The sequence below is a fragment of the Sceloporus occidentalis genome, unplaced genomic scaffold, assembly GCF_023333645.1.
Source record: "Sceloporus occidentalis isolate IW3139 unplaced genomic scaffold, rSceOcc1.0.p SCAF_285, whole genome shotgun sequence".
Lineage (NCBI taxonomy): Eukaryota > Metazoa > Chordata > Lepidosauria > Squamata > Phrynosomatidae > Sceloporus > Sceloporus occidentalis.
In genome coordinates, this window is record NW_028317265.1 from 54,377 (window position 1) to 79,515 (window position 25,139).

General features: G+C 40.4%; 1 protein-coding gene across 1 annotated transcript in view; it reads right to left on the reverse strand.

Annotated features, from left to right (window-relative positions):
- Window positions 1-2,685: 2,685 nt before the first annotated feature.
- LOC149275464 (hsc70-interacting protein-like) overlaps window positions 2,686-25,139 on the reverse strand; it is a 124,478-nt gene continuing 102,024 nt past the window's right edge. The window contains exons 11-14 of the mRNA XM_089504703.1: window positions 23,063-23,111; window positions 22,167-22,169; window positions 3,804-3,907; window positions 2,686-2,814 (exon numbers count right to left, since the gene is read on the reverse strand). Of these exons, the coding sequence (XP_089360829.1) occupies window positions 2,686-2,814; window positions 3,804-3,907; window positions 22,167-22,169; window positions 23,063-23,111 (285 nt within the window). The remainder of the gene's footprint in view (window positions 2,815-3,803; window positions 3,908-22,166; window positions 22,170-23,062; window positions 23,112-25,139) is intronic.

The window sequence follows — 25,139 nt, forward strand, 5'->3', positions numbered from 1 at the left end:
CTTAATGATGTGTAGTGCAGGACTAGAGGTATCCAACAGGTATCGGTAGTAAAAGGGTTAAACAGGCTTAGTAACATTTGAGTATAAGAACTGCACCTGTGTGGCCATGCATACATATAAACAATCCGAATCAAGAAGAGTACCCAGCATAGCTCCAGTGTACTGCTACCTTTAACACAGATGTTGTAATTAGGCACGGTTAGTAAAAGAAACATACAGAGATTACGAAGAAAGTGAAAACAGGCTTGGGAAGGTTTATGTTTGATTAACAGCACCTGCGCAACACCCTGTATACACAAAGCAGTCTGTACCAATAACAAAACCTCACGTAGACCCCGTAAATGAGATAATAAACGACATAGCAAGCAACGAGTATAAAGTATAACCGGACGGGGGGTGCCCCCTCTTGAATAACCACGAAAAAAAACCTGATTTGCAGGAGTCGTTTGGCTCCTGAAACGCAGACATGCTGCACAGCCAATTCTAGCCGAAAACCACAATGTTCCTTCCTGAAGTTCCGTGACATCACTTCCTGTTTAGCATCAGCCAACGTTAGGAGCTGTAACGTAGCTGTGGAAGGGAGAGGCGCTGGTTAAATAACCATAGCCCCTCCCACAACTACAGGCTAATATACATCAGCCTTCACATTTATGGCCTTCAGCCAAATTTAGGCCTATAAAAAAAAAAAAAACAATTAATTTTTCTAATTTAGTATAACTGTTTCTGGAATCCCTCTAATTCTCAAGTTGGAGAAGCTCTATCTTCCATATCATTGATCTTAGTTTCCAGGAGGCCTATTTTCTTTTCCGTCTCTCTTATTTGATCCTTCTGTAAGTTAGCTTGCATAGTTATTCCTTCTATCTTTTCTTCAATATTGATACATTTCTCAGTTAATTTCTCAATATTATAGTTTATATTTGATGTTTAAGAGGATATTTCATCCTTTTTCTTCCCCAGAAGAGATTCTAACCTTGAGTTCAGAAAATCTTGTGTGATATTTGCAGCTTCTGGCCATGAACTATTTGTCATAAAGCCAGCATCATCCATTTCGTTTTGGTCGAAGCCATCCGTATCTATCAGTTAAGTTTACTCTTCTGATTTTGAGTACGGCGAGAAGTATATTGATAGCCTCTTATCTGATTTGGAATCCTGCTTCTTATCTTTTTTAGGGTTCTGTTTGTAATCCTGAGTCCTTTTAGAAACCATTTTCAGACCTTCTTTAGTTTTCTCCTTCCCCTTCCTGGGGCAAAAACTCAGATAGACGTGTTATATCTGCTGGGGAGGTTCAAATATTTCATATAGGGTATAGAGTCTTCAGATAAATTATATCAATTACCCAGGCTGGGTCTTTTAGTAAGATCATATATAAGTTATAGACATCAATTATTAATATAATACATAGGGCCATATAGAGGTTATAAACATCAATTGTTGATGTAATACATTTTTCACTTTGATGTCTCTTACTTTATCGTAAGATAGTTTTCAGCTTTCCAGCATAACCAATTAGCTTATGTATAACATAGTATTTGGGTATAGATTTTATTCAGCACTTGTAACAGTCAAATGTCAATTTCCTCCTCTTTTTTTCTTCTTTTCTTTTCCTTTCTCTCTTCTTCCTTATTATAGTTTGGGTGCTTCAACAAGTATAGTCAAACTTTTTACAGCATCATAAATTACAGGAAAGCTTCTCTACAGAATTCACTGGCCATAAAGGAGTCGTTCCTGCATCTAGTCTGTCCCTACCCATCTTCGTTTTAAACTCACTCTTCCTTGGTAGGACGCTTTTCACAGACTAGCCTAGGTAAACCAGGACCATCTGTTTGTTACCTCCTCGATGCAGTTCTCCTGCGTATCTCCTTGTTATTATTCGTCTCCCCTCCTCTGCTCCAGTATCATTCATCTCCCCCTCCTACAGCCTCCTCCTCACGTTCACCTCAGGTCTTGGCAAACCCTGCAAAAAGTGCTCCACCCCCTGGACGCTCATATACAATTATACACCCCCGCTCACACACACAATTACACACCCTTGCTCACACATACACACTAATACAATTACACAGCCCTACTCACACATACACACAATAACACATCCATCTTCATGCACAAAAGTACACATCCATGCTCACACACACAAAAGTACACATCCACGCATACATAGAGTATATAAACACATATACCTATATCCCACCTCCCTCCCGTCCCGCTTAACTGACCCAAATATGCTTCTATCTCCCTGTGCCAGTTCAAAATAGTTTAGATGCTGAGAACTTGTCATTTACAAGCTCACTATATCCTTTTCCTGAATGGGTACTGTGGGTAACATTACTACACTTTTAAGCATGCACCAGTAGATTTATTGATGATATTGAGAGTTTGCAAGTAAAATGTAAAAAAACAAAAAAAAATACATATGCAGTTATTTTTTATTTTATTGTAACCAGAACAGTGATACTGAAAGCAAAATTTATCAGAGAACACAATAATCAATATTCATTATTTCATCTAATCATATCCCAGTGAAACCAGAGGAATTCAAACTTAACAAGCAATTAATTTTTACTTCCGAAATATATAAATAGCAACTGGTGTTATGCCCTAACAGTCATTAGATAATAATAATAATAATCATGATAATCAACAGGTAAAGCGTGTATCAGAGTATTGTTTAATATGGGGATCCGGCTACACATTGCCTCCAAATTTACTGGAAAGTTTGTTGATAAGACTCATCACTTTAGGATTTGCATGATATTTTGACATATTGGCAGGATTCTTAGCCACATCTTGGAATGCAGCCATCACCTCTGGGTCCTGTTGAGAAAATACACATACAACATTATATAAAACATTTCTTAAAGCACTTAAGACAATGCAGTGGGAAAACTGTCCAATAGAAAAATGTGAGATGCTAGACAGGTTATGACACCAGGGGTTGACATATTGGACTCATGTTGTACCTAACTGCTGATTGTGTTTAAAAAGAACTCTAGTCTGGTCTGACGTTTCACTGTCACCAAGCCATTGGAGAGCATGTACATAAGGGAAAAAAAAACAAAACAATAATAGTGCAATATGTTGAAACCAAATGTGTAATGTGTGATATGAAATTAATTCACTCACAAACAAACTTGGCGAATCGGACCCATCAGAGAATTCAAATAAAATTTCTGTTTAATGGCTTCTTAAAATCCGCAAAACAGTAAACTACAATGGTGTAGTATCTTTGGATAAAATGTTTTAAGAAATCAGGATGCACTTACAGTAGGTAGTAGCACAACATAAAAGGCTGTGCATCAAAGTTTCAAATCTTTAAAAGTCCAATGATCATCCGGTAAAAAAGCAAGGTCTGCAAATCTAGTGTCCTTCTCTACGCGTTTCACCAATTTCCTATGGCTTCCTAAGGAGAATTGTCACTTGGTAATTGAAGAAGCCAAGTTTGTTTGTGAGTGAATTTTATATTACACATTTGGTTTCAACATATTGCACTATTATTGTTTTTTATTTTTTCCCTTATGTACAAGTGCTCCAATGGTTTGGTGATTTACATTTTTACACCCTGAGGAGGCGTGTTTTACGGTAGCTGCAGTCATTTGGGAAGTACTTTATATTTACATTTATATTCATTATTATTCACTTCTTATGAAAATTAGGCCCTTATACACATCTTCTGACTTTTCAATATGTAAATGTAGAGAGGATTATGTGCTTCAAGTAATTAATACTCTTACTCCTTCCTCTAACTTTAAACCAAGCTATGAAAAATATCACTGACACACCCAAGGTTAGTTGACTAAATTTACCTGCACTGCCAACAGCACTTCAGGATCTGAAAGTAATTCACTGATACCAGGTACTCCTGCCATCCCAGGCATGCTGCTCCCACCAGGCATGCCACCCTGGAAACCTAAAAACAAAGCAGAAAAAAAAGACAGTGCCCATCCATAATCCACTTTTATTATTTTCTTAGAGGTAGTTCTCTAACCGGTCAGACAAATGACATCTAAACAATAATGTAACAAATGCTGGACCCTCATTGAAGGATTATAATGACTTGTTATATTTTGTGGTATTTAACCTTGTATATGTATTCAGAATGACTCACATTATAAAGTGTTAGTTCCCTAATCCCTTTATTCTTTATGGGTAATTACTTGTTATTGTGGTATGTGTTAATTATGGTAATCCTTTCCTGGTAAACTGGCTATATATATACTATATGCTCAGTCCCGATAAAGTGTTATTGTTCTTTGGGAGACCCTTTTCCCTGGAGGAGCACATTTACTCTGAGAACTGGAGAGGCTACCCATCTTGTTGCTGTTTTTTTTTTTCCTCTTGGAAACTTTATAATGTTTTTTTTATAGGATGCACCACCATCCTCCGAGTGGCAAAGTCTCTCGCAGCTTGGGTGAAGAAAGTAGATTGCTTTCTACACCAGTTTAAAGTCATGATGGTCCTGGCATGTCAATTGTTGTTAACTGACTATTTTGAGTGACATGCCTGGTCTTTTGTTGCCAAGGTTTAGACATTAATGGCTGTGTGTTGAGTTATTTTGAGGGGACAGCAAATTTATGCTGTTATACAGGCTGTATACTCACTACTTTACATTGTAGCAGAGTGTCATTTCTTCAGTGTTGTCACATGAAAAGATATAATAAAATATAAAAAATGTGAGGGGTGTACTCACTTTTGCTGTACATGATCTAAGATGTATACACCAAAAAAGGCAAGGGTTCAAATCAATTCAAGGAGTCCTCCTTCATGTACAGTCAATACATGTTAAGTCTGGGGATACTGCATAGCCTTACACATTTAGAGCGTTAGGCATGATATTTTTAGGTCTTCTATATTCTCAATAAAGCGCGAGTATAGGTTACGAAAAATTCTCTCTATGGCTGTATGATGGTTATAAACCTACTGCAGAATGATCTCCAATTAGTATACTGTATTCACTACTATAACAACAAAACTGTAAGTTAAATAAATCGATGCATTACAAAAACAAGGTATACACAGAGTGAAAAGCAATCCCTGTCAAATCACGCGGAAAGTAGGCACACAGACTCATTAGACAGAAAGAAATGCAATACATCATATTCAATATTCATGGCCCTGGGCTTCCTTGTTTCTAAATGGAAACTCCAATACACTTCTCTTTTACATATTATGTTATGTCTATCTTCTCCTAGCTTTGGTTTTTAAACCTCTCTATATCTTCAATAGTTCAAATTACAGTTATTACACATCTGAAAGTTGATACAGCAGAGGTTTTTCGTTCTAATATCAGACAGGTAATCCACCATGCATTCTCTAACACTCCTTCATCTACAACCCACATACTGCATCTGTGATTAGGTAATTAACATACACAGTGCCCTGTCCCCTGTACACAGTATGGAGTACCATTTCAGCAGTGTTTGTGTTTACCTGTAATTTTCTTCTAATTCACCATGCTCACACAAGTTACTTCATGTTCCAGGACAAGAAGGGCTTTCTTTAGATACCATCATTTTGATCAAATTATACATAGTTACATAGTTCATAAGGTTGAAAAAAGACCTAAGTCCATCAAGTTCAACCTTTCTATTCTTGATCTAATTTACTATTAAAACAAAATAATAAAATGACAGAAATGTAAAAAAACCTACCTTTTCTGACTTTAATTTTAAACATAATTTACCCAATGCCTTTTATGTTTTGTTTTACTTTCTTATAGGGCAATCATTACAAGTAGCTATTTTTTCCCTTTCCCAAATCTAGGCATATCAAACCATGTCCTATTTGGGACGTCTTTAAAGCCAGACAATATAATTTATCCTCATCAAACCATGTATTTTTGAAAACAAGACACCTCAGGGTATTTTAATGCTGGTACGTTGACTCTTTCCATGCACTAATTCTACAACCAGCCTTAGTGAAAGTTTGCGGTAGTAATTTTTTTCCCCAAACACATTAGGTATGTATTTATGACTCTTGATATACATCACTGCCAAAAATCACCCCTATATATGTTCAGCAACATCTCCTGAGTACAGTACATACATGCATGCATAGGTTTGTCAGGTTGTTTGGAGGCTAAAAGGCTGCATTCGAGAGGTACGCATTTTTGGAATTTTGACATCATTTTTAACATATATCCTCATCTGGGACATCATTATACCCTATCAAATCATATTTTTGAAAACTAGACATTCCAAGGCGTTTAAAATGCTGGTACTACATTCACCTGCAAGGTTGATTGCATAGCTCTCAGAAGGGCTCCCTCTAGGAACTCTTACAAAATGGCTGCACCAAATAAAAAGTAAGAGGCAGCATGTCACTCACTTTGGCGCTTGTGATCGCTCCTGCAATCATACAGGGCCCCTGACTATTTTTTGTGTTGCTAAATGCCTCGTTATTGAGGTATTTCAGCAAAACCGGCTAAGCTTAGAGGCCATGGTTTAGGGTAAGGAAAGGGTTTAACAACAAAACAAAATAAAAACAATCAATTAAATAAAAAAATAGCTTATTTGCACAGTTTGTGATTTATGCAGCATAAACAGGATAGCAACAGGTCATTGGAGGCAAGAACACCCCACCTGCACAGTTACACAGTCTAAGCTTAATTCTCATCTTCTCAACCTCTATACTGAAGTAAATGGAAAGAAGAAAGAAGAAAATAAAAAGGAATTGGAGAGGAAGGAAAAGAAACCAAACATATGCAAAGTCTGTCATGTTCATCCAGATAACTACTGCTTTGATTTTTTTGCGACATGATCTGTTTATTCTTGTGATGTATCATTAATTTGTCAGCACTTGATGTTCAGCCCAATCATAGCTCTGAAACTGCTAAGATGCTGTGCATGGAAAAACGTAATGGGACACCTGACCATTACACAAACAGAGACTTTTATTGCATTGCATTCTAAATACACAAGACATTAATATGAAGTTGTTCCCCCTTCTGCAATTTGAATAGCTTCCACTCTCCTGGGAAGGCTTTTTAACAAGATGTTGAAGTGTTTCTGTGAGACTTTTTGCCCATTCATCCAGTGGAGCATTTGTGAGGTCAGGCACTGATGTTGTCTTTGTTCTCATAGTTAGCTTGCTTCTGTAGATTCTCTACTTCTTGCTTATAGGTGAGAGGGCATCTACCAAGTGTCATCAACAGATGGCAGAAGGTTTCCCTTCTGTTGAAAGCTGTTGCTCCTTGTCTGTAGGGTCTCCTAAGGTGATCTTCATCGAATCTCAGTGGGTGTGATGTAAATTACCCATCCTTGAGAACAAGATGCTTTGCTCTCCCCCATGCTGGGGGTAGAAGCGTCTACAAAGTTCTCGGTAAATCTCCAAGGATTTATAATGTCGAAATAGAATTAAGTTTAGATAATCCGATTGTAGTCACATGGAGTGCTGGCCTGCACCTACAGTCAGATGGGCTAATATCCAACGATGTCGCACCATGAATCCTGCTTTCTTTCAGTATCAGATTTTCTATCTCAGGTGGGAAGGGGAATGCCCAGTGGTACCTGGCATTGTTATCATTCAGGTACATCAAGGTAGGTTTCAGCATTCGCCTCATCTGTAAGGTTGAGGCCGCCAGGTTGTTGAATATTTGAATGTTGTCACTTTCTGGCTCTAACCTGGTTTCCCTTAAAGCACTTAGCTTGGTGATGATATCTCTTGGGCTCCTGCCTGGACCTGGTTTCGGCATAGTGCCCTAAGTATTTTGTCAATTTTTAGCTCAGATTCAGGGTGATCAGGTAAAAGCGTGAAGACATAAGGGGTAAAACAACTTGTCCAAGTGGTGTACTGTCTCAGGCACTCCTCGAATCCGTAAGATTGATTGTCGAGACCTGTTGTCTCTATGTTTAGAATGGAGCTTGTGGACTTCAGCTTCTGAGGCCACCAATCCCCTCGCCTTGCGGTCTTGGCGTGATTCAATCTTGTCGATAATGGTGGGTCTGCAGATCCACTTGATGGATCGATCAAGTCGTCAAAGTTATTTTGGTCGTGTACGTTCAACAGTGTGGTGAAAGCTTCAGGCTTTTCTGACACTTTGGATCTCCTCCCTCTTTTCTGAAATATGTCAGCCATATCTTGGGGTTGTGGGCCCTTAGCTGTGCACCTGCATTTCCAGTTTTGCTGAGGTACAGTCATGTAAAAAAGAAGTACAACCTCTTTGAATACTAAGGTTTTACATATCAGGACATAATAAAAATCATCTGTTCCTTAGCAGATCCAACAATTATTTAAATTTAACCTCAGATAAACAAAAACACATGACACATTACAGTGTGTCATGATTTAACAAAAATAAAGCCAAAATGGAGGAGTCATGTGTGAAAGTACACTGTATGATTCAATAGCTTATAGAATCACCTTTAGCAGCAATAACTTAATGTAATAGTTTTCTCTATGACTTTATCAGTCTCTCACATAATTGTGGATGAATATAGGCACACATCTTTACAACGTTGCTTTAGTTTATTGAGCTGAGCATTGGTTTATGCATTGCTCTCTTGAAGTCCTGCCAGAGTTTAAATCGGGTTGAGGTCTGGACTTTGACCCGGTCATTACAACACTTTGATTCTTATAGTTTTCAGTCATTCTGCTGTAGATTTGTTGGTGTGCTTGAGATCGTTGTCCTGTTGCAATTTTGGCCAAGCTTTATTTGTCGGACAGATGGCCTCACATTCAAATCTAGTAGTTCATGGTTGACTCAATGACTGCAAGGTTCCCAGGTCCTATTCCTGCACAACAAGCCCAAATCATCATCCCTCCACCACCATGCTTGACAGTTGTAATAGGGTGTTTGTGCGGTGTTTGGTTTTTTGCCAAACATGGCGCTGTGCATTGTGGCCAAACATATCAAAAAAAAAATTGTTGCATTAGTGTTGTGGTTGGTTCACATGCAACTTTGCAAATCTAAGCTGTTCTGCCATGTTTCTTTTTCTTTCAATACACATTCAGTTTTTTTCTAATTGTACTGTCAAGAACGTGAAGATTTAACATGCTGACGCCTGTAGAGTCTGAGATGTAACTCTTGTGGGGGTTTTTTTCTCCGAGCATTGCACAACCTGACCTTGGGGTGAATTTGCTGGGCGGTTCACTCCTGGGAAGATTGGCAACTGTCTTGAATTTTTTCCACTTTTGAATACTCTTTCTCACTGTAGAATGATGGACTTTAAATTGTTTGGAAATTGTCTTATAACCCTTCCCAGATTGATGGGCAGCAACAACTGCTTTGATTGTGTTAACACACATTTGAATGCTCCAGGCCAGCAAATTGCTAAAACTTTGGCTTTTATAGAGGTGGTCATACTTGCTGATGATCAATTAATCAAACAACTTCCTGCTACTTAGCATCATAATTAATATGGAAGCAGTAAGGGTGTACTTTATTTTTTCACACATGGCTTCTCCATATTAGCTCTATTTTTTGTCGAGTAAATATGTCATCCGAGGTTGTATTTACCCAATTTTTAGAAATGATAAGGAAGAGAAGATTGCTATTACGTCCTGATATGTATAACCATAGAATTTAAAGAGGGTGTATCTTTTTCACATGACTGTAAGTTTCTGTGATCTGTTTTTGAGAGGCACAGGGCACAAGCAAAGCCTTAGTCGCTTTCGGCCATCTTAGTTGGGCGCCAAACCACTCCCTGAACAGTAAGGTACATCGCGTGCCGTGATTGGCTGGTTGTTGTATACTGGGTAGAGGGTTAGTCTTATACGGCGAGTATAGCCCAAACTCTATTTTAACTGGAAAAGTTGGGGGTTGTCTTATATGCCCAGTCGTCTTATACGCCGGAAAATAAGGTAAATAGTAAAATGTGGGAGCTACAGGATACTTTGTGACAACGTATTCTCTCTTTTTCATTCATAAGGTCCAGAGACCCTTCAATGTCTTAACCTGCTGAGTCCCCTTAGGACGTACCAGTATATCCTTAAAACATGTGGCAAAACGCCAATTTGGTCATACAGGTATTGACAGCATGGCTGGCTTCCTGCCGTTTGATTGTGTGTAATGACACTTGCTGCAAGCACAGGTACACCATTATTCAAGATCTGCTGACCCCCTACCAGAAGTTCACTTGAGGATAGGAGAGCCTCAGCAGGGTCTTTCTCCCCTTGCTGGCTGATTGCAATTATTATAACAGAAACAGAAACTCTCTCCAATGTGTCAATATCCTTCTGGTGATGTGGTCTCCAGGACTGTACACAAACCTATAGTGTAAGTGGCATAATTACCTCCTACTTCCTGCTACTAATGTCTCTCCCTATGCAACCCTGCTTGCTTTTTTGAGATTTTTTATTACATTGTCTGCTTACTAATAAATCATCAGAGAGATTCCCTCTCTTCTGTTGTTTAGGGCTGCAACTAACGATTATTTTAATAATCGATTAGTTGGCCAATTATTTTTTCGATTAATCGGATAAAAAAAATGCACATTTTTTTAAATTTAAAATAATGTAATAAAAAAAACTTACAATTTACACTTTCATCTCTTTATCGCAATGGCATTTCTCTATTCACCTTCTTATTTTACTGACATAATAAAATCTACAAGAACCCAAACACAGTGTTTCTCAAACTAGGTTTTAATACAAAGTTATTAGTAAGTATTAATTCATATGTTAAATATTTTTCATATTAAAAACTATGAGAAAAAAGCCTTGTTTATATTTTTTTATTTACCAAACTGCCCCCAGTTATGCACATCTGACCCCCAGCTTGCCACTGTGCCCCCAGATATGCCTTATACCTCCTATATGCCAAAGATTCCACTGTGCCCCCTGATATGCCACTGTGCCCCCGATATGCCTTATACTCCTTATATGCCAGTGATATGCAACTGAGCCCCCTGATATACCTTTTACCCCAGATATGTCTTATGCCCCCCTGATATGCCTAATATCCCCTATATGCCACTGTGCCCCCTGATATGCCTTATAACTTCCAATATGCCACTCGCCCCCATTTATGCCTCATACCTCCCTATATGCCACTGTGCATGCTGATATGCCACTCCGCCCGCCATAAATGCCCTGCACCACCCTGAAATTCATTATACTCCCTGATTCACCACTCTGCCTCCCCCAGATATGCCACTCTGAAAATTCATTATACCCCCCATACACCACTCTACCTCCACCTATACACCACTCTAACTCCCCCAGATATGCCACTCTGCCTCGCTGAAATTCATTACACCCCCATATGCCACTCTGCTACCCTGAAATTCATTATATCTCCCATACACCACTATAACTCACCCATACACCACTCTGCCTCCTCCCCCTCCTTTACTCCTCTCTGCCTCCTCCCCCCTCCCATACACCACTATTACTCACCCATACACCACTCTGCCTCCCTCCCCCCTCCCATAACACCACTCTGCCTCCCTCCCCCCTCCCATACACCACTCTGCCTCCCTCCCCCCTCCCATACACCACTCTGCCTCCTCCCCCCTTCCATACACCACTCTGCCTCCTCCCCCCTCCCATACACCACTCTGCCTCCTCCCCCCTTCCATACACCACTCTGCCTCCTCCCCCCTCCCATACACCACTTTGCCACCTCCATGGCAGAGTGGTGTATGGGAGGGGGAGGGGCCAGAGTGGTGTATGGGAGGGTGGCTCCCATACACCAATCTGCCTCCTCCCCCCTCCCATACACTGCTCTGCCTCTCTCCCGACTCCTTGGTGTTTTGTGAACCTCTGTTGCTGACAGGCACTTTCACCGCAGCTTCATAGAAGCCTCAGCGTAAGTGAAGGGGAGTAACGGAGGCTGTCTGTGCGCATCGCGCAGACCCCCCACCAGCTGACAGAGAGGATGATCCTCTGCAGGAGACCTCGATTCTCTGTCAGTCGGTGGGGGTCTGCACTATGTGCACAGACAGCCTCCGTTACTCCCATTCACTTTCGCTGGGGCTTCTACATCATGTGATGCTGCCACTGCATCGTAGGAGCGGAAGCGGAAGGGGGGAGGCAGAAATTGTCTGTGCGCATCGCACGGACACCCACCGGCTGACAGTGAGGGGAATCCAGGTCCCCTGCAGCATTGCAGGGGATCTGGATTCTAGTGTTACAATCCGATCTCTGTTTGAGGTCGGATTATATAAGGAGAGGAGTTTTTCAGAGCATTTGCTCTGAAAAAAACTCTTTTTCTAATCGATAAAAATCGATTCGACTTGTCGATAATGAAAATCGTTGTCAATAATTTTCATTATCGATTATATCGATTAGTTGTTTCAGCCCTACTGTTGTTACTAACAGAACAGCGCCCCAATGGTATATTCTGCCTTGGGAGTTTTACCCAAGTGCATTATTTTACATTTATTAATATTAAACTGCAGCTCCTACACTCTTGACCATTATTCTGACTTACTTAAATCATTTACCATTTGTCTACCCTGTTGAAGAGCTTTGTATCATTTGCAAAAATATATACCAAATCCATTAAGACTCAGAGATATACCATACCATTAAGTAATGTAATATTACTAATACAAATATTACAGGTACTGGTCCCAATACTAATCCCAGTGGTACTTTTGCTAAAAGCCCTCAAAGCCTGCAATATACTCCTCCACCTTCCCAACAACAACTGAAGCCCAAGCACACTTGCAAACTTTTGCTACAAGGTATACAGAGTGGACCAAGAGATCTCCATAATTCTGTTATTGTTTTCTGTATTATTATCATTTTCCCGTTTCTGTGCCAGAATTACCCTTTTCTATCTGTGCTTGATAGCCTAGAAATGCCCATACTTAAATATGTAGCATTTTTTCACTGATCTATCTGTCACTGATTCTATCTTTCTGCTCCACTAACCCATTATCTCCTATATCTGCCCTCTTACTGCCCCTGTCCACTTTAACTGTATTTAACACTCTATATTACAGCCCTCAAAGCCTGCAATACACTCCTCCATCTTCCCAACAACTGAATTATTTTCCCGCGTTGCCCCTGCGTTGTCCTAATACATAGACAGTGAATAACGATCTATTTAAACTTGCCAGTAGAGGGCGCCAACTCTTCCGATCACTTTTTTACCCATTACTAATTAAACCATCCCAAATCTCTTCCCTCTCCATCTCTCCACCTTCACAGCTACCCCAGTACTTCAACACTAAACCTTTATATGTGAAACCTGCCTGTGTTTGCTCTGCTACTTCTGTCCCTCACATATTCTTCCCTATTCCTATCACTGTCAACCACTAAACTCAACCAACATGCGCAACCTAAACAATCTTATCCCTATCATCTCCAACCATAAACTCCTTCCAGTCTTTAACTGTTCCCTTTGGAATGCCTGCTCAGTATGCAACAAACTCGCTTGTATACATTACCATTTTCTCTCCCATGCTTTCAACCTCCTAGCACTTACTGAAACCTGGATCCCCTCCCATGATACTAGCGCGTCTGCTGCACTCTCCTTCGGAGGATTACACTTCAGCCACACTCCTAGGCCTGATGGCAAAAAGGGTGGTGGTGTAGGCATCATCCTCTCACCTCACTGCACCTTCCAGCATATAACAAGCCTCTCATTCTGTTCCTTTGAGGTTCACACAATCTGTCTTTTCTCTCCATTCTCTCTTCAAATTGCAGTAATATATCGCCCTCCAGGTCCTACCTTACAGTTCTTTGACCACTTTTCTGCCTGGCTCCCTTTCTTCCTCTCTCCTAATATCACCATGTCTTATTATGGATGACTAACATTCCTTTACATATATCTAACAACTCTGCTAGCTCCATACTCCATGACATCCTTTTCTGGTCTTTCTCAATGGACTAATTCACCTACACACACACTGAGATCTGGTCACTTGATCTGGTTTTCTCCAGATCATGCTCCCTTTCAGATTTCTCCATTTCTCCATTCTCTCTGTCTGACCACCACCTTCTAACCTTTTCTCCAGTGCTAACCCCTAACAAAACAAACTTACAGTGCTCACCTCATATTTGTAGGCCATTACCATATAATACCATTACCCAACTGCCTCACTAGAACCTCTCTTTACCTTCCATTTAAAGCCCAGATGCAGCAGCCACTTTTTATAACAATACACTTGCCTCATCCCTCGACAGCATAGCTCCAATTACTAAATGTTACCCCCGACAATTGAAACGCCAACCGTGGCATACCAAAATCACATGGTTTCTTCAGAAGTGCTGCCGCACGGCTGAACGCTACTTCAGAAAATCCAAATCCAGCGAAGACTTTATTCACTATAAATTCATGCTTTGCACCTACAACTCTGCCCTCTCTCTCGCCAAACAGCTGTACTACTCCACTCTCATATCCTCCCTGTCTTCCAACCCGCGACACCTTTTTTCTACCTTCAATTCCCTTCTCTGTCCCTCCATACCCACACCACAAACCTCTCTCACTGCCCAATATCTTGCTACCCACTTCAAAGACAAGATCAAGACTATTAGACAAGACCTCTCTTCTTTACAACCCCCTCCTACACCACCCACCACCACCACTCTCTCCACTCATCCCATTCTAACTGCCTTTTCCCTTACAACCGAAGGAGATAGCCACTCTTCTTTCTTCCTCTCACCCAACAACCTGTCCCCTTGACCCCATCCCATCACACCTCAAAGTCTCTACGTCCATCCCTTGTTCCATCACTTACCCACCTATTTAATCTTTTTCTATCATCTGGAACTGTACCAACAGCCTTCAAGCATGCGCTAATCACACCCATTCTAAAAAATCCTTCCTCAGATCCCATCTGTCTGACTAACTACCGCCTATCCCTTTGCTTCCTTTTACCTCTAAGCTGCTTGAACGGATTGTGTACAATCGTCTTACTAACATCCTCCCCTCTAATTCCCTCCTTTACCCTCTGCAGTCTGGTTTCAAACCCCTTCACTCTACTGAAACAGCTCCAATAAAAGTCTCCAATGACTTACTCTCTGCCAAAGCAAAAGGTCACTTCTCCATTCTAATACTATTGGATCTCTCTGCTGCTTTTGATACTATTGATCACCACCTTCTTCTTGACTCACTTGCTTCAATAGGCATTTGAGATACAGCTCTCTCCTGGATCTCCTCATATCTGTCTAACCATTCTTTCTCTGTCAGCTTCTCTGGTAAGACATCATCAACCCCTTCTACTTTCGGTTGGTGTCCCACAAGGTTCAGTGCTTGGCCCTCTTTTGTTCTCTCTTTATACTTCATCTCTAGGCAAACTAATCAACTCATTTGGCCTCCGTCTTCTCCTGATCTCTCTCCATCTCTCATGTCCCGTATTACCAATTGCTTGTCTGCTATTTCTTCATGGATGTCACAACGCTATCTGAAACTTAATCTTTCTAAAACTGAACTCATTATCTTCCCTCCTTCCATCTTCACTCCACTACCTGAATTCTCTATCACTATTAACAACACGACTATCTCTCCTACTAACCAGGCCCAATGCCTTGGGGTCATCCTTGACTCTAACCTTTCCTTTATCGCTCACATTCAGTCCCTCGCCAGATCCTGCCGCTTGCACCTAAAAAACATCTCTCGCATCTGCCCATTCCTCATCCAAGAATCCACAAAAACTCTGATTCAGTCACTTATTTCCCATCTTGACTACTGCACCACTCTTCTGATTGGCATTCCACTGTCTTGACTCTCTCCTCTACAGTCTGCCCTAAATGCTGCTGCTAGGCTTAAATCCTAGTGCTAACATATAACACTGCTCCTCCATACATTTCTGCCCTCATAAGCAACTGATCCTTACGTTCTTCCCATGGGCTAAGGCTCTCCTCCTCACTTATCACCTCTTCCTTTTCTCGTCTACAAGATTTCACTGGGGCTGCCCCATAGCTATGGAATCTACTTCCATCGAACCTTCAGCTTCACCCTCTCTCCCAACATTCAAGAAACATCTCAAAACTCACTTCTTCAGAGAAGCATACCATTTTAGCTGCTAGAACTTCCTTGTCATTGATACAACCACCACACTACCTCTCACCCTTTCTCTGTGCCTTATGTTTGTCACCCCATTCCCTCAAGATTGTAAGCTTGCGAGCAGGGCTCTCTCCACCTAATGTATCAGTTTGTCTTAGTCTGTCAATTCTCGTCTTGTCATACCCCTTGAATATATGTATTGTATTAAGAGCTCTGTAGATTGTTGGCGCTATATAAATAAAAGATAATAATAATCATCTATTCATCTATTCTGGCAACCCAAAGACTGCAATTTCTGTCTTCTACGAGGGACAGTGTTGAATGGCTTAATAAATTCTATATTTTAATTACCCAGTCAAAAAAAAAAATTGTTAGTTTGACAGAATCTCCCTGTAATAAACCTGTGCTGTTCCTGATCTTGCAAACCATTTACTTTCAGATATTTAACAATCCTATCCTTTAGCATGGTTTCCATTAATTTGCCAACTACTGATGTAAGCCTTACTGGTATAGTTGGCCAAGTCTTCCTTACTATCTTTTTTGTGCAGTATTACTACAGTTGCCAACTTGCAGTCCTCTGGAACTACTTCTGTCATTAATAATTAGTTAAATAGGTCTGCAAGAAGTTTTGGCAAGACACGTCAAATCAATCGTGGAACGTTTTCTAATTTTGTTTAATGCCATGACGTTCCAGGCACAGCATTAGTCGTTAACTGACCATTTTTGCATGAAGCGCCTGGTACGTCATTGGTCGTTAAGGGGTCATTAATCTTAGCCACCACAGCTTGTGAGTTCTACTTTTCTATTTGATGCTTCCATTCCCGTTCTGTTTTGGTTTTTTTGCAAGCAGTGCTCTTTAGGCAGTCATTTCCTAACCCTCCTTTATGTTTTTTAAATCTCACTACAACTTGTCCAATGGCAAGGGAAATAAAGAGAATTCCTTATGTGGACATTTCTACCTGCTATCTCAGCCTAAGAAAATAAGGTGACAATTATCCACCTGTTCAACCAAAGAGGTAAGTAAATGAAATAAATATCCAGTTAAAAATTAGCCCTTAAACATCTGCTTGCTATACAGAAAGTTCAAACCCCAATTATAAGCCTCACACTGTGGAGGGTTTGAATTAATGGAAGAAGACCTGGCCTGTGATAGTTCCCATTTGATCAGGGCCAGACTGGGGATAACAAGGTGGCAGCCACCTAATCATGTGCAGCTGACAGTAGATATGACTGGCTGCGTGCTCTGTTTTTATGCTTACGTAGTGTGTGACCAGGAATATTCAGATGTTAGTCCAAGCATGCCCTTGACCCACTGAGCATACAGATTTTGGTATAAATAATATCCTTGCCCTTCTGAGCACTAACTAAACACAGGTTTTGCTCTTTAGGTTGGGGTGGCTTCCCCACTGCCCAACAAAACACTGCAGCCAAACAACATAAACCACCAGGGTTTTGCCCAGCAGCTTTCTTGGCTGGGATAAGAATGTAACGGAATTGCACCAGGCTGGTCTGTTTAACCCCTTAAGGACCGGGCTCATTTTTCGTTTTGTACCCTGTGGGACCGAGGCTGTTTTGACACTTTTGTGGTGCTTGTGTTCAGCTGTAATTTTCTCCTCACCCATTTAGTGTACCCACATAAGTTATATATTGTTTTTTTCAGGACAAGATGGGCTTTCTTCAGATACCATTATTTTGATCGTATCATCTTATTTACTATAAAAAAATTTAAAAAAACATGGTGAAAAATTGAAAAAAAAAACACATTTTATGACTTTTATTTGAAAAATCTTTTACTCACCTAAAAAAGCAAGTAAAAAAACTAGCTAAATAGATTATACTACTTGTCCTGAGTTTAGAAATACCCAATGTTTTTATGTTTTTTTGCTGTTTTTTGTAAGTTATAGGGCAATAAGTACAAGCAGCGTTTTATGATTTCCAAATCTTTTTTAACAAATCTGGTCAGTCTGCCTCCATCTCCTCTTTGGAACATCTTTGAAGCCGGTTAACTCAATTTAACCCATTCAAACCATATATTTTTGAAAACTAGACACCCCAGGGTATTCCAAATGCTGTTATTTTAACCCTTTCCATGCACCAATTATACAACTACACTTTGTCAAACTTTGTAATAGTAATTTTTTTTATTTTTTTTTCCACACAAATTGTACTTTAGTTATAGATATACAGGTGCTGGTATATGTCACTGTCAAACAACACCCCAATATGTGTTCAGCAACATCTCCTGAGTACAGCGATACCCCACATGCATGGGTTTGTCAGATTGTTTGGCTGGTAAAAGGCTACTTTTGGGGCATGCGTAATTCAGGTGGTCATTTGGTCATTGTGCCTCCCTCTCCTCTTTGGAATATCTTTGAAGCCGGTTAACTCAATTTAACCCATTCAAACCATATATTTTTGAAAACTAGACACCCCAGGGTATTCCAAATGCTGTTATTTTAACCCTTTCCATGCACCAATTATACAACTACACTTTGTCAAACTTTGTAATAGTAATTTTTTTTATTTTTTTTCCGCACAAATTGTACTTTAGTTATAGATATATAGGTCCTGGTATATGCCACTGTCAAACAACACGCCAATGTGTGTTCAGGAACATCTCCTGAGTGCAGTGATACCGACATGCATGGGTTTGTCGGGTTGTTTCAGATTTAAAATGCCACATTTGGGAAGTGCGCTTTTTTTCTCCATTTTGGTCAGTCTGTACCTATGCCCTATCTTTGAGCTAGGCCACTCCAATTTACCCCATCAGCCATTTTTGTTATATATTAGACACCCCTTGGGTATTTGAAGTGCTTTTATTTTAACTCTTTGTTGAGATTTTTGAGAAATTTTAGCACTTGCTCAAAATAATAAACTTTATTTTTTAATTTTATTTTATTTTTTTAATACTTTTTTTATATTTTTTTTTACACATTTTGCTGGTACTGGATGGTTCATCTAGTGACATCACTGCATAATTATTTTTAAATGTTAGCACATTTTTTTTTATTTTTTTTTTCCATTTTTTATTTATTTTTATTTTTTTTGAATATTTTACTAATCACATAGTGATTAGAAAGCTGGGCTCCATTGACTTGCATGGTTGAATGCAGTACCTGTATTCAACCAGCAAGTGGAGCCAGTTCTCTAGAGGGTCTGGAGACCCTCTAGCGAACTTTTTCGTCTTTATTGTTTTATTTCCCGGGCCGCCGCCATCTTGCTTGATGGCGAAGATCACCGGCAGCGGCGGCTGTGACCGCTCTCCGGAGCAGTCACAGCCCACCCAGAGGTAAGTGTTTGGTGTCGCTGGATGCCTCCTGATCGAGGCATTCCAGCGACACCATTTAAGTTTAGGAGGCGATCGTTGATCGCCTCCTAAACGCTTTTAAAACGGGCGTCCGCCGCCATACAATGTATGGCGGCTGTTGACGCCCCGGGGAGGGGCCAGACATGGCCCCCGATGCTGATCTCGGCCTTGCTGAATGCCTCGACATCGAGGCATTGCAGCAAGGCCGTTTAAGCTTATTTAATTTTTTGACGGTTCAGGACCGTCAAAGGTCATTTAGTGACCTTCTTGTTATGACGGTCCTGAACCGGCAAAGGTCGCGAAGGGGTTAAACTCTCCTAATTAGAGCAGATGAGCTGTAAATCCTGGCCTTGATTTTATAAGGCAGTTGAAGCACCAGCCCACCCAGCCCAATTAGCTAAAGCAGGCCGTATATACTGCCCATCAACCACTGTACCAGACTTTGTCACACTATTCTTTTTCTGGACAAGTAAGGGTATTCATAGATATTTCATTTCAAGCAAGCCATGCTTCCAATCATATAATACAGTAAGCAATGCCCCCCATATCAATTATTTCTCCATTTATTCCAAACTAAACAGTAAAGTTAATGGAAACAAAGTAATCTTCTTAACTCCTTAACGTCTATTGACGGTTCAGGCACATCACGAAAAAACGGTCACTTAACGACCTATGACTTGCCTGGCACATCATTTCATTAAACAAGCTTAGACGTGTTGCTGTAATCCTTTACCATAAATATACAGTCTGTGTTAATATCGTGTCTTTATATTGTAATACATACAAATTTAAATAACCAGCATCATTACTGTTTATCACAAAAAAAAATTATAGAACTTTAAATCTTTATATTTGTGGCAGGAGCTTCATTTTAATAAAACCCAGTTATATAATTTAGTTTTGAGCTGTTCTGGGTCAAAACATGTATAAACTTTTTCTTTATAGGTGGCCCGAATTTTTATAGGCAATCCCCATACATATGAGATGTTATTTTCTCTTAGACATGCTGTATAATTGGCAAATTTCTTCCTATTGAGTCTTGTAGCTTGTGAGAGATCAGGAAAGGCGCAAACGTAATTAAAGATGGAAACGTAATTTTTTTGTGGGTTCTTCCTCCATTCTTTGAGAAACTGGTCTTTTACCGAAAGGTTAGCAAAGGTAACCATGATGTCAATATTTTTTGTGTAAGATTGGGCATGGACCAGAGGTTTTAGAGTCCATATAAATTGCCAAAAGTTCTTAAATGTAATGCTCAAGATTAATTTCTTCTGAGACACCTCTGATTCTCAGATTTTTCCTTCTAGAGCTGTCTTCTAGATCTGCTAGTTTATGGTCCATATTCCATATTTAGACCATCATTTTGTATTTTTAAGTCCTTAATTATTGATTGAAGTGTGGAGATCTCTTCAGTATGAGAGAACAATGTTGATTTTAAAGTAGATATCTCTTCTTTATAGTCTCTTAGATTATTATCCGGGTCAGATTTTATTTTCAAATATAATGTTTCTAAAGGTGCTGATAAATCTTTCTGAGATATATAGGATTGTTGAATAAGGTCCATTTCGTCAGAACCATGCTCTAGCAGAGATTTGTCAGATGACTGCGAGGGGAATAGAAAGTGCTAATTGATTGCAGATTTTTAGACTTAATTGCATTAATATTCTTAGATTCCTCCCCTTTATCCATTTTGTCTGATTTCTCAGACTTATCGCTTTTAGGTGGCATGTTGAGTTATATAATTTCAATGCCAGGTTAGTCCAGCCTGTGTTTTGATAAAGGTGCAGTCTATAATAAGGATTGCTTAGTAAAATCAGAATTGTAATATGTATTCGTGTTCAGGTTATTTGAATTAAGTTGTTAAAAAGAAAAAAAAATTGTCAAGAGTAAAAATATGTCCAGCATATGTTGGCCGAAAAAAAGCATATATTGCATAAGTGGTTTCCTACCGGGTCGCCAAATCTCCGTTTTTCAATCTGTATATATCAACCGGTCCCAAGAGGGGTTACGTCTATCTGCACTGCATCTGAAGTTCTGCTCACTTCATTGTATAGGCAGAGCTTAAATGATTTTACCACTCTCTTTAGTGGCTAATACAAACCCCAAACTGGGGCCGTCAGTAGATCGGATCCGCCCGTGAGGACCCGTGGCACAGAGAGGGCAACAACAGTAAGTCCCAGGAGGAAAAACATTTTGTGCAGCCCGTACCCTCCAGACACGAGGTCGTCAGGATGCCGGCTAATCGCTGGCAGTTCAGGCTCCTGGACACGTCTCCCAGCGCAGCTCCGGTACTGCTCCCAGCCTGGCTACCGACCAGGCCCCCGGCACCTCTCTCGGCACAGCAACCAGCGTGACTCCCGGCGCGGCTCCAGGGACAGCATCCAGAACGGCTTAAAAGACAGCACCCGACGCGGCCCCGGCGAGACTTCTGGGACAACACCCAGCGAGGCTCTGGGGAAGACACCCGGGATGGGATGATACGGCATCCGGCACGGCACCCGGGACAGCTCCTCCATGCAGTTCCCCGGCTCAGCTCCTGGCACACAAACAGCCTCGGACACGTCCCCCAAGTAAGCACGTACGTCAGCCTGTGAATCCTCCTGCTGCTTTTATCAACAGTAATATCAACAATAAACATTGACCCAGTTTCATTAGCAGCCATACATGCCTACGCCATAACACTGCCTCCAGGTTTCACAGGCGATTTAGTATGCTTCGGGTTATCAGCTGATCCCTTACTTTTGCCATATTTGTCACCTCCTATCCTTCTGGAATAGGTTCATCTTAGTTTCATCTGTCCAAGGAATATGGTTCCAGAACTGGGAAGCCTTTTTATAGGCTTTCTAAAGTCTAACACGACCTTCTTGTTCTTCAGGCTTACTGGTTGTTTGCACTTTGTGGTAAACCCTCTGTATTTTCTTACATGAAGTCTTCTTTGATTGGAAATTATGACAATGATATACATACCTCCTGAAGAGTGTTCTTAACATGACTAGATCTTGTAAAGGGGTTTTTCTTCACCACGTAAATAATTCTGCGATCACCCACCCCAGTGTTTTTTTAAAGTCGTCCTGGCCTTTTGGTTTGGCTGAGCTAACCAATGAGTTCCATCTTTTTCCTAATGTACCAAATACAGTATTTGCTTGATTATAAGACAGCCCTGATTATAAGACGACCCTCTCAAAATCTGAATATTACCGTATTGGCTCGGATATAGGCCGCACCCTAAAAGTTGGGTGCTTTTTTAAAGAAAAAGTTTTTTTTAATAGACATGCTGCCACTCTGTCCTCCCCCCGAGATATGCTGCCACTGTCCTCCCCCCCGAGATATGCTGCCACTGTCCTCCCCCCCGAGATATGCTGCCACTGTCCCCCCCCCCGAGATATGCTGCCACTGTCCTCCTCCTCCCCCCCGAGATATGCTGCCACTCTGCCCCCCCCCCCGACTTACCAGAGCAGACTCCCGGGTGTCTTGCGGGGCACATCTACGCAATACGCGTATACAACTATTGCATATTTGAGGTCTGATTAGAAGACGACCTTGATTATAAGATGAGGGGTATTTTTCAGAGAATTTGCTCTGAAAAAAACCTTGTCTTATAATCAAGCAAATACGGTATATTGTACCCAGTTACTCTTATGATCCTTCAGCACACTGCAACAACATAATGGTGCCAGATCTTAGATAATCTTCACCAAATTTAAAAAAATATTCCTGTTAGGCTTAGGACATTTCAATAGCTTGTTGGGAATGTACTCAATTACAACCCTCTAGCTCCCATATAATGTACATTGGTAAGAGAAGTGAAGAGTGCCAGGTAATCATTTCTAGATTTTATAAAATTCGAAATATACTGACAGTACCTGGAAAACCTTCAAACGGTGCTCCTGTCTGTCTTTTGGTGTCTTTTTCCTATAAAAAGAAGTTAAATATTTACTTTGATTAAAAAAACTGACATTTAATGTAAAATTAGAAATACAAGTGGTGGTACTTCCTAGGAGAAAAACAGAACAACATAATATGTCCAAACAAAATACAAAACATAAAGAAGAGAAGTAAAATAGTTAAAAACTGAATTTCACAAGAATACAGGGAACAGTGTATACAGGTTTTCCTCTGTTTCCAATCTACTACCACAACCACTAAGGACCTATTTTGTTATGTTATAATGCACTATTGTTATATATAAAGCACTGTCTAAAATTTAGATAAGCTTTAGGCTATCAGAGGTGTCTATCTCCTTTCTTTTATTTGTTTTAACTAATATTGCAGACATCCCTTATGAGATATTTACCGTATTTGCTCGATTATAAGACGACCCTGATTATAAGATGACCCCCCAAATCTGAATATTAATTTAGGAAAAAAAAGAAAAAGCCTGAATATAAGACGACCCTATAGGAAAAAAGTTTTACCGGTAAATGTTAATTAATCTAAAGTATTTTTTTTTTTAATAAAAGCTATGATTGAGAAAAATATTTTGGTTTTATTTCCTTCTATTTTCCAACCTGCCCCCCAGTTATGCACATCTGCCCCATGATCTGCCTTTTAACCCTATATGCCACTCTGCCTTCAGAAATGCCTTATATCCCAATATGCCACTCTGGCATTTAGAGGGTTAAAAGGCATATTATGGGGAAGAGTGGCATATAGGGAGGTTTAAGGCATTCAGGAGGCAGAGTGGCATATAGAGGATCCTCCCGTCTCAACCCCCGCGCCCCACTTATCGGTACTTCAGAGTCCCCGGTGTGCAGCTGGGGCAGCGTGTAGATGTCTACGCGATTCGCGTAGACAACTTCCGCTGCAGCCGGAAGGAGGTGTGGCTAGCAGCGGGGGTTGTCTGCGTGCATCGCGCAGACCTTCCCCGGCTGTCAAAGATCAGAGTTCCCCGCACCAGTGCGGCACCGGCGCCGGGAACTATGATCTCTGACAGCCGGGGAATGTCTGCGCGATGCACGCAGACAACCCCCGCTGCTAGCCACGCCTCCTTCCGGCTGCAGCGTGAGTCTACACACTGCCCCAGCTACATGACAGGAGTCTCAGAAGTACCGGTAAGTGGGGCGGGGAGTGTTAAATGGGGGTCATAAGTCTTTTCTGGAGGCAGGGTGCTCTGTGAAATGCCTTTTAACACCCTTAATGCCACTCTGCCTCCAGAAATGCCTTTTTAACCCTCTATACACCACTCTGCCTCCTGAAATGCCTTAAAACCTCCCTATATGCCACTCTTCCCCATAATATGCCTTTTAACCCTCTAAGTGCCAGAATGGCATATAGGGTTAAAAGGCATATCATGAGGCACAGTGGCATATAGGGTTAAAAGGCATATCATGGGGCACAGTGGCATTTAGAGGGTTAAAAGGCATATCATGGGGCACAGTGGCATATAGGCATTTCTGGGGCAGATGTCCATAACTGGGGGGCAGGTTGGAAAATAGAAGGAAATAAAACCAAAATATTTTTCTCAATCATAGCTTTTATTAAAAAAAATAGTTTCAATGAATTAACATTTACTGGTAAAACTTTTTTCCTATAGGGTCGTCTTATATTCAGGCTTTCTTTTTTTTCCCCCTAAATTAATATTAAGATTTGGGGGGTCGTCTTATAATCGAGCAAAAACGGTATATTGGTTTTTCATATCAAAAAGGGCTTTCTTTAGACGTCATTGTTTTGATTGTATAATATTATTTACTATAAAAAAGGTATAAAATATGGTAAAAAATGTAGGGGAAAAAGGACTTTCTAACTTTTACTTGAAAAATATATTTTACTCTATAAAAGCTAATGAAAAAACCTGCTAAATAGATTCTACTATTTGTCCTGAGTTTAGAAATACCCAATGTTTATGTTTTTGTTTTTTTTTTGCTTTTTTCTGCACATTAAGGGGCAATAAGTAAAGGTAGCGTTTTGCTATTTCAAAACCATTTTTTCCAAATCTGGTAA